This window comes from Lepisma saccharinum, chromosome 24, assembly GCF_977018435.1.
Source record: "Lepisma saccharinum chromosome 24, izLepSacc3.1, whole genome shotgun sequence".
NCBI classification, from domain to species: domain Eukaryota; kingdom Metazoa; phylum Arthropoda; class Insecta; order Zygentoma; family Lepismatidae; genus Lepisma; species Lepisma saccharinum.
In genome coordinates this window covers 16295944-16306900 of record NC_139252.1, presented here as the reverse complement: position 1 = coordinate 16306900, position 10957 = coordinate 16295944, and the positions used below count along the sequence as shown (strand labels likewise).

General features: G+C 35.3%; 1 protein-coding gene across 1 annotated transcript; it reads left to right on the top strand.

The window, feature by feature from the left end:
- Nucleotides 1–692: 692 nt before the first annotated feature.
- Nucleotides 693–1274, top strand: LOC145978115 (protein CFDP2-like). Its single transcript, XM_083110557.1, has one exon. It carries the CDS (start codon nt 693–695, stop codon nt 1272–1274), a length of 582 nt encoding a protein of 193 aa, XP_082966683.1.
- The last annotated feature ends 9683 nt before the right edge of the window (nt 1275–10957 follow it).

The window sequence follows — 10957 nt, the reverse complement described above, 5'->3', positions numbered from 1 at the left end:
GGAGCGTCAGTGTCAACAGGATGTGGAGAGAGTTATTTCTGGCAGGATAACTCTCATTAAAAACCACAAAGATCCAGCGACGACACTGAGACATGGCGAGTAAGTGCCGCCATTAAATAAGCACTGCCCTGCTGCCTTGCAGGTAAGAGAGGGATCTCTAAAGGCCAAGGGAAGGAAAACCCTGACAGAAAACTAAGGGGTAGGTAGAGCCCTTAGGCGTGGTGAAGCCAGTCTTCCTAGGAGTAGGAACCTCGAATACAAATCCCTGGTCCTCCAGGTTGGGGGTTGGGCGTAAGGCCAGCAACCTTACCCAGTAAAACAACCTCCCGCTACGAACTCTCAGACAAGCAAAGCCGGAAGGATCCACGCAATGTAAAAGGCCAAGGAATGTGGATATTAATGTGGCAAACTGGAATGTCTGTACCATGCTCCAACCAAGCAAAATGAATGAAATTGCAGATGAATTAATAAAATATAACATGCAAATAACAGCATTACAAGAGATAAGATGGAATGGGGATGGATGGAATAAAAGGAAAGAATTCTCTCTTATTTATAGTGGGCATCCAACAATTAAAGGAAGAAATGGCACAGGTTTTTTAGTTACTGGAAATGTGAGGAAATGTATACTCGGATTTGAACCAATAAATGACCGAATATGTAAATTAAGAATAAAAGGAAAATTTAACAATATGACCTTTATATGTATATATGCACCAACTGAAGACACAAACAAAGAAGATATTGAACATTTCTACAGTGAACTGTCAGATGTATGTGATAGAGTACCAAAACATGATACACTAATTCTACTGGGGGATTTAAATGCGAGAATAGGTAATGAATCCAGCAGCAGTGGAGTATCAGGCAGATTTTCCCTACACAAAGAAACAAGTGATAATGGAGAAAGGCTGATACAACTAGCACAATTACAAAACCTTGATATCAGTAGCACTAGATTTAAACATAAAAAAATTCACAAAGGGACTTGGAAAATACCCGGTGAACAACGATGTAATCAAACTGATCATGTATTGATCAATAAGAGGAGAGCTACATTAATAACTGATGTCAAAACATATAGAGGACCTAGTTGTGATACGGATCAATATCTTGTCAGAACTAAAATAAGACAAAGAATTAGCATAGTTAATGAAGGAGTATACAAGAAAACTAAGAAATGGAATATAGAAAAATTGAAGAAATATTTTATACAAAACCCATGCAGACAAGAAATACAAACGAAACTTGAAGAAACAGGAAAAAGAAGGTGATGTAGAAGTGGATTGGGATAATTTAAGAAACATCATACTACTAATCGGGTTTTAGGAACCAAAGCATATGAAAAAAATGAAGATTGATATGATGAAGAATGTAAAAAGGTGGTTAAAGCAAAAAACAAAGCCAGAAATAGATGTCTTAATAGAACTACAAGATCAAATAGAGAAAAATATGAAAATCTGAAAAAGCATGCTAAGAAAATGTGTAGGAAGAAGAAACGCCAAGCAGTAAAAACACAAATAGAAATGTTACTAGAACTAAACACCAAAAAAGAATATAGAAAATTCTATCGAATCCAGAAAATTATAACACAACAGTATAAACCAAGAACTAGAAACTTAAAATCCAAAGACGGTAAAATCCTAACTGAACAAGCAGAAATAATGAATAGATGGAAAGAACATTTCCAGGGAGTTCAACACAACCAGGATTTAGAGGTGCCCTACTGGAACACGATGAATCAGCAGGATAATGAAAACATATTAGTTGATGCACCAACATACGAAGAAGTGAAGACAGTAATTAAAAACTTTGAAAAGATGAAAGCACCAGGAATTGACAATATGAACAATGAACTTATACAAGCAGCTGGAAAAGAAATGTATCGCAGAATACATAAACTTATAATTAATATATGGAATCGAGAACAAATGCCAAATGATTGGAACATGGCACTAGTGTGCCCTATACTTTAAAAAGGAGATAAAACAGTCTGTGAAAATTATAGAGGCATATCACTATTAAACAACCTATATAAAATACTTGCAGCAATAATTAACATCAGACTAGCTGATTATGCTGAAGACATTATAGGAGAGTATCAAAGTGGATTTAGGAACAACAGAAGTACTACAGATAACATCCAGATGATGCGTTTGATTTTTGAGAAATGCTATGAATATGATATAGATTTGCATGTTTTGTTTATTGATTTCAAACAAGCCTTCGATTCAATATATAGACTAACAACATTACTAAGGTTACAAGATATTGGAATACCAAATAAATTAGTAGGATTAATTCGAATGACAATTCAAAACACTAGAGCCTCAGTTAAAATTGAAAATGCAAGATCGGACTTGTCGATGTCATGACAGGAGTCCGCCAAGGAGATCCACTTTCAGCAACACTATTTAATTTAGTTTTGGACTCGGTGATTAAAAAATTAGATGTGAGAGGAGACATCAGTACTAGACTAAAACAAGTCACAGCATATGCTGATGATGTAGCTATTGTAGCAAGAACTAAGAAAGCTCTTTCAGAAACGTTTATGAGTCTAGTTGAGGAAGCTGCAAGAGTTGGACTACAAATTAATGAAAAGAAAACTAAATACGTGAATATTAATAGAACAAACATGAATAATAACAGATCAATATTAATAAATAATTACTCCTTTGAATGTGTTAGTAATTTTACATACCTTGGATCTACACTTAATGAAAACAATAAAATAGAATCTGAAATAGATGAAAGAATAAAGAAAAGTAATAAGGCCTATTATGCAAATGTATCCCTGTTAAAATCGAAACTTCTGAAACGAAATACAAAAATGAAAATATATCTTACTATAATAAGACCAGTGGTTACATATGCTGCTGAAACCTGGAACTTAACACAGAAAGATAGAAACAAACTAAGTATATTTGAGAGACAAATTTTAAGGAAGATCTTTGGCCCGGTACAGATAGAACATGATATATGGAGAATAAGAAATAATGTCGAACTAGAAATATTAATCAAGGGTGCAAACATTATACGATATATTAAAAGTCAAAAAATTAAATGGCTTGGCCACATACAAAGAATTGATAACATGAGAACTATAAAACGTATACTAGAATGGAAACCTATGGGAAGGCGACCAATTGGAAGACCTAGGATGAAATGGATTGAAGATGTATGCGAAGATTTAAAGACTCTCAAAATTGGAAATTGGAAAGAAATGGCAAAGAAGAGGAAAGATTGGAACGATTTGATAGAGAAAGCTAAAACCCACAAAGGGTTGTGATGCTAATGGAAGAAGAAGAAGCAAGCCAGAGATGATTTTCATTAAAATGTTGAATTATTATGCTTTTCAGAGCCAGAGATACGTTCTAATTCTGAAGTTTCGACTATAGGTATAAAAATTGATTTTTCGAGAAATTCGCCTTAAATGCTAATAATGGCTTGAAACTCATTATCTCTACAGTGCAATGCAGACAAGATTTTCATTAAAATGTTGGAATATTATGCTTTTCAGAGCATGAAAAGCGTTTTAATTCTGATATTTACACTATAGTATGATAACTTGATTTTTCGAGAAATTCACGTTCTATGCCAATATTCCCTTGAAACTCAATTTTTCGACATAAAACGCGAGAGATGATTTTCATTAAAATGTTGAATTATTATGTATTTCAGAACCTGAAAAGCGTTTTATTTCTGACATTTCGACTATTGGATGATAACTTGATTTTACGAGAAATTCACGTTCACGCTAATATGTCGCTTGAAACTAATTTTCTCTCCATAGCAAGGCAGACATGATTTTCATTAAAATATTGAATTATTATGCATTTCAGACCCTGAAAAGCGTTTTAATTCTTTCATTTTGGCCATTGGTTCAAAACTTGACTTTTCGAGAAATTCGTGTAAAATGCAAATACTTACTTGAAACTCATTTCCTCTACAGCGCAAGCTTGAGATGATTTTCATAAAAATGTTCAATTATTATGCTTTTCATAGCCTAATAAATGTTTTAATTATTACATTTCGACTACAAGATGTTAACTTGATTTTTCGAGAAATTCGCATTCAATGCTAATACTCGTTTGATACTCATTTTCTCTACAAAGCAAGCCAGAGATGATTTTCATTAAAATGTTAAATTATTATGTTTTTTAAGAGCCAGAGAAGCATATTAATTCTGACATTTCGACTATAGGTTGATAACTTAAATTTTCCAGAAATTCACGTTTAATGCTAATACTCGCTTGAAAATCATTTTCTCTACAGAGCAAGCGAGAGATGATTTTCATTAAAATGTCGAATTATTATACCAAAACATGACATTAAGATAATAATGGTAGAGTTTAATGCCAAGGTTGGACGTGAAGAAGCATTCCAAGACTCTATAGGAAAGGAAAGTTTGCATGAAATTTCAAATGATAATGGTCTGAGACTGATAGATCTGGCTATGTGTAACTTAATGGTCATTCGAAGCACCTGGCATCAAAGGAAGAAGTTGAAGAAAAAGACATGGTGTTCACCAGATGGTGTAACACAAAACCAAATTGACCATATGCTGATAGACAGAAGACATGCCTCTGATATACTACAAGTAGATAGCTGTCAAGGAGCAGACAGTGATTATTTAGTACGCATTAAATACAGACAGAGATTAGCTACATATAGGGATGGAAGAAGAGCGAAAGTGACCTCAAGGTATGATGATGAGAAGTTATAAAGAGATGAAGCCATTGCCAAAAAATTCCGTTTAATGGTATTCAACCAACTTCAAGAAAGAAGTAAAAAATGGGAAATCGAAAGTGTTGAAGGGAAATGGAGTATAATAAAGGAGATCCTACATGAAACAGCACAGGAAGTGCTGGGAGAGAAGACGAAGATCCGAAGAGGTAAATGGTTTGATGAAGAATGTAAAACAGCAATAAATGAAAGAAGTGAGGCACGAAAGAGAATGCTTAACCAGATATAACACAGAACAATATAGACTTAAAATAAAGGAAGCAGACTGTGTGTGCAGCAGAAAGAAACGATGCTTTGAGAAAGAGTGGATTGAGGAACTTGAAGAATATAGTAGTAATCAGCAAGTAAGGAAAATGTATATAAGGTGAAGGATATAAGGAAAGGCTTCCAACCGAAGACAGCTTTCTGTAAAGACCAAGCAGGAAACCTAATAGGCGGGGAAAATGGGATCTTAGAGAGATGGGCAGAATACTTCAGTCAGCTACTTAATGTGGAAGATGGGTTCCAAGATCTAGAATTGAATGATGAAGAGGAATACCCAGGGGAGGACCATGATGACGAAACCGGAACATCTCCAACACTGGAAGAAGTTAGAACAGTTATTAAGCCTCTAAAGAATAACAAAGCCCTAGGCATTAATAATATCACTGCTGAAATGGTTAAGAACGCATGGAAATCAACTAATAAAGTATATACACAAATTGTTATCTGATATATGGGAACATGAACTATAGCAATAGTGAGCGTAATATACTAAGTGCTTGCAAAAATCCTAGCAGGAAGATTGTCACCACTGACTGAGGGAATAATAGGGGATTATCAGTGTGGTTTTAGACCAAACAGATCCATTACGGATCAAATCTTTATAGTCAGGCAGATAATGGAGAAATGTTATGAATAGTCATCAGTTATTTATAGGCATATGACAGTATCATACGAGGAAAATTTTATGAGGCAATGAAGGAGCTAGGGATCCTAAACAAGCTAATAAGATTAACCAGAATGACGCTTAGGGGTACTAAATGCAAGGTGAAGATTGAAGGAGAGCTCACAAGGGAATTTGCAGTAAACCAAGGTTTGAGACAAGGAGATGTGCTTTCTACGATATTATTCAATATAGTTTTAGAAAAGATCATGAGAAGAGTGGGTCAAGGGTGTAACCCAGTAGGAACTCTCTTCAACAGAGTAAACCAAAATCTAGCATATGCTGATGACATTTATATGATGGCAAGAAGATTGCAAGAAGTGGAGGAAGGACTGGAAAGATTGGAGAACACAGCTAGTGAGATGGGACTCAAAATAAAAAAACCCGAAACTAAATACATGTTCTCAACGCGAGATATGGAATTCTCGGAAGGCCAACATAAGCAAGTTGATTGAGACACCTATGAAAAATTCAAAAGTTTTCAATATCTTGGAACATTAGTTACCATGGATAATAATATTAAGGAGGAAATAAAAACAAGAATTGCAGCTGGTAATCGAATTTATTTTTCATTGTTAAGAGTTTTCAAATCTCGCAGCCTGAGTAGAAATTTGAAAATCAAAGTATATCAGCTAGTCGTTATGCCAGTGGTGACATATTTAGCAGAGACATAGACTTTAGTGCAAGCAGATGAAGAACTTTTGCGAAGATGGGAAAGAAGGATACTGATGAAAATATACGGGCCAGTAAATGAGAAACGATGAAATTAGAGCACTCTACTACAAAAAGACAGATATAGTTTCCGATATAAGAAGCATGAGGCTCGGGTGGCTAGGACATGTGGAAAGAATGCCTGAAGACAGAGCGGATTAAAAGGTCTATAAAGGGACACCAGGAGGGAGAATATTAAGAGGAAGGCCAAGGAAAAGATCGTTGGAGGACGTTGAGGAGGACCTTAGGAGGATGGGAGTAAGACGGTGGAGACGTCGAGCAGAAGACAGAAGAGAATGTGCTATCATTGTGAGAGAGGCCAAGGCCCTTTAGAGGCTGTAGCAGCCAAGAAGTAAGTAAGTAAGAGCCTAAAAAGCGTCTTAATTCTGACATTTCTTCTACAAGATCAAAACTTATTTTTTCAAGAAATTCGCGTTCGATGCTAATACTGGTTTGAAACTCATTTCCTCTACAGAGCAATCCAGAGATGATTTTCATTAAAATGTTGATTTATTATGTTTTTCAGAGCCTGAAAAGCGTTTTGATTAATACATTTCGACTATAGGGAGATAACTTGATTTTTCGAGAAATTCGCTTTAAATGCTTATATTCGTTTTAAACTAATTTTCTCTACAGACTATGCCAGAGAAGATTTTCATAAAAATGTAGTATTATTATGGTTTTCAGAGCCTGAAAATCGATTTAATTATCACATTTCGAGTGTTGGATGAAAACTTGATTTTTCGAGAAATTCGCGCGTTCTATGCTAATACTCGTTTGAAACTCACTATCTCGACAGACCAAGCCAAAGTTGATTTTCATTATGTTTTATTATGCTTTTCAGAGCCTGAGAAGCATTTTAATTCCGACATTTCGACTTTAGGGTGATAACTTGATTTTTCGATAAATTCGCGTTTAATGTTAATATTCCTTTGAAATTCATTTTCTCTACAGACCAAGCCACAGACGATTTTCATTAATATGTTATATAATTATGCTTTTAAGAGTTTGAAATGAGTTTTAATACTGACATTTTCACTATAGGATGAAAACTTGATTTCTTGAGAAATTCGCGTTCAATGTTTTTATTCCTTTGAAACTCAATTTCTCTACAGAGCAAGCCAGAGATGATTTTCACTAAAATGTTGAATTTTTATGCTTTTCAGTAGCCAAGAAGTAAGTAAGTAAGAGCCTGAAAAGCGTCTTATTATCTTAATATCATGTTTTGGTATACGATCGATTACCTGATCCAGCTTCTGGTAGAATCCATCCTTTTTATCTTCTTCTGCCTCTTCCGTTGGGGCATGTACACATACTAAGGTAATTTTGAAGATCTTGCCCTTCATTCTCAGCGTTCATAGGCTCTCATTTATTGGTTTGAAGTTCTTTACTGCAGTTTTATATTTATTGTTTAGTAGGAATCTTGTGTAACCTCTTGTAATTTCACTGCTTCCACTATACATTAATGTGTAATCTCCAGTAGATAACATTCCATTTCTTTGCCACCTGATCTCCTGCAATGCCGCTACTATTATTCTGTATTTCTTCATTTCCTCCTTTAGGTTTTCCAATGCAACTGGTTTGCTTAATGTTCTAACATTCCATGTGGCCAGGTATATATCATTCTTCAGTTTACGTAGTCCTTTAGCATGCCTGTGTCTTTCCATAGAATACGTCCGGCTATCATTGTTTCTGAGTTCCGTAACAATGTTTGTTTTATGGGATAGGGTCGTTAGCCCCATGCGCAACCCCCAACTTGGAGGACCAGGGTTTGTATCAGGTTTGCTCCTTTATTTATTTATTTAAAGACATGACACTACAGGCAAATGCCCATTTACAGTGTCTTGTATTATAACACTGTTTGGTACACAAAATGTGCAATCAGAAGAATTCAAAAAGTACAATAATATGATAATATGTGTTACGGTAATATAAAAATTAATATCAGATTAGATAAGAAAGAGAAGTATAAAGTATTAACCTGACAGTTTGGGTTAGAACTTACACGTGATAACCAAGAAAATAACCAAAGAAAAACATATGTACTGTTGCCAAAACTACGGCTGAGCAATCCGCTCCATCCCCCTCGTAACCCTGAGGATGGGACTAGGGACTAGGTAGGAATATTGGGATAGGATACAGTAGGTAAAATGGGACGTTGCAGAACGCCTTAGTCTGGCTTCTCTTCTGAGACCTGTCCAGCATGGGTGACCTTGCTGGTAGAAAATCTACCGCTGGCATAGCTCTCAGCCTCAACAAAGCACGCAAACCCTTCCGCCCGCACGGTCAGTGCTACTATAAGGCGGCGTTCCCTGGAGGGGTTTTCAGGCTCTGAAATGTATAATAATTCAACAATTTAATGAAAATCATCTCTGGCTTGCTCTGTAAAAAAAATGAATTTCAAGCGAGTATTAGCATTGAACGCGAATATCTGGAAAATCAAGTTTCATCCTATAGTGGAAATGTAATAATTAAAACGTATTTCAGGCTCTGAAAAGCATAATAATTCAACATTTTAATGAAAATCATCTCTCGCTTATCTGTAGGGGTCCATCCATATTAAATCATACCAGCTGGTTGCTTGACCATTTTTAAAAAAGTTTATTTTTTGAGTGGTGTGAGCCTCATATATTGACAGTTCAGAACCACTCTTATTTTATTTTTACTATCACCGATTTGAAGATGGCGGGCATTTCTTTATTATGGCGCGCGTCATTTTCTCCATTCGTAAGCATCAGCGGCAACTTTTTTTCTCATCTCTGGTAAGTCCTACGACAATGAGACAAAATCTGTGATGTTAACCACATTATAGGCTACAATTATATTTCTGTGTAATTTTCTAAATATTATTCCTTCATAATAAATTTTAAGGTCAAAATTGTGTATTTAAATCGCTCAAAATGACATTTTCCGACATTTTTTTTGGGGGGGGGAAGGCAGTTTGTTTGACACTTACATTTTTTTGTGCAAGTACCTGTGTACCAATAGAGTATGTCAAAATTATTTGAAGCTTGAGACTTCAATAATTTTTCTTCTACCGGGTCATAAACATGTACTTTTTGTTTAAAAATTCCAAGTTCAGGGTTAAATATCTCTGGTGGGAAGTTGTTTAAAAATCTGAAATTTGTACACAATACAGTACTTCAGGATAAGTAACTTCAGTAAAAATTTTGAGTTTGAGATTTAATTGGTTTAGGAGATACAAAACTCGTGAAAAATTCAACATTTTGCATTAAATATGGCATGCCTAATTTAATTTCTTATTAACATTTTGTGTTGAAATTCTGCAAACTGTAATTTGGAATATCAATGAACAACATTACAATCCTGAAATGGCTCTGCGATAAAGTGTATATACGAGGGCGTGCTGAAAAGTATCGCTTCATATGTTTTTTTATTTTCTTTGCTACCTTGTAAACGCATTTTGGATTTTGAGCAACATACATTGCACTTATAAGACTTTCCACCTTCTCCATTGAAGGTTTCAAACTTCTATCGCCAGGGGGTGCTGAACTATTGCGAGGAAAATGGCAGCATGTAACCATGCAATGTTGGTGAAGCGCCTGAAGTAGCTTGCCGTGATCGAGTTTATAATCGCAGAAAATGTGCTACAAATTGACATTCATTTGAGACTGAGGGAATATTATGGGGATGAATGTGTAGACATCAGTACCGCGCGATCTTGAGTTTATCATGCTCTTAAAGAAAACCCACAGCTGAAAAAATCTCAGCTATGTGAGAGAATGGAGTGAAAGGCCAGGAACTAGAACTGATGGAGGTCATCGGATTCGTGTTCAGCTGGGGTTTTCTTTTAGAGCATGATAAACTCAAGATCTTGCGGGACGGATGTCTACACATTCATCCCCATAATATTCCCTCAGTCTCAGATGAATGTCAATTTGTAGCACATTTTCTGATATTATAAACTCGATCACGGCACGCTACTTCAGGCGCTTCACCAACATTGCATGGTTACATGCTGCCATTTTCCTCGCAATAGTTCAGCACCCCCTGGCGATAGAAGTTTGAAACCTTCAATGGAGAAGGTGGAAAGTCTTATAAGTGCAATGTATGGTTGCTCAAAATCCAAAATGCGTTTACAAGGTAACAAAGAAAATAAAAAACATATGAAGCGTTACTTTTCAGCACGCCCTCGTATATACACTTTATCGCAGAGCCATTTCAGGATTGTAATGTTGTTCATTGACATTCCAAATTACAGTTTGCAGAATTTCAACACAAAATGTTAATAAGAAATTAAATTAGGCATGCCATATTTAATGCAAAATGTTGAATTTTTCACGAGTTTTGTATCTCCTAAACCAATTAAATCTCAAACTCAAAATTTTTACTGAAGTTACTTATCCTGAATTACTGTATTGTGTACAAATTTCAGATTTTTAAACAAGTGCCCACCAGAGATATTTAACCCTGAACTTGGAACTTTTTAACAGAAAGTACATGTTTATGACCCTGCAGAAAAACAAATATTAAAGTCTCAAGCTTCAAATAATTTTGACATACTCTATTGGTAAACAGGTACTAGCACAAAAAAATTCAAGTGTCAAACAAACT

Coding starts and splice junctions, on each gene's coding strand:
- LOC145978115 (XM_083110557.1), top strand. CDS start 693: ATGACCTTTATATGTATATATGCACCAACTGAAGACACAAACAAAGAA.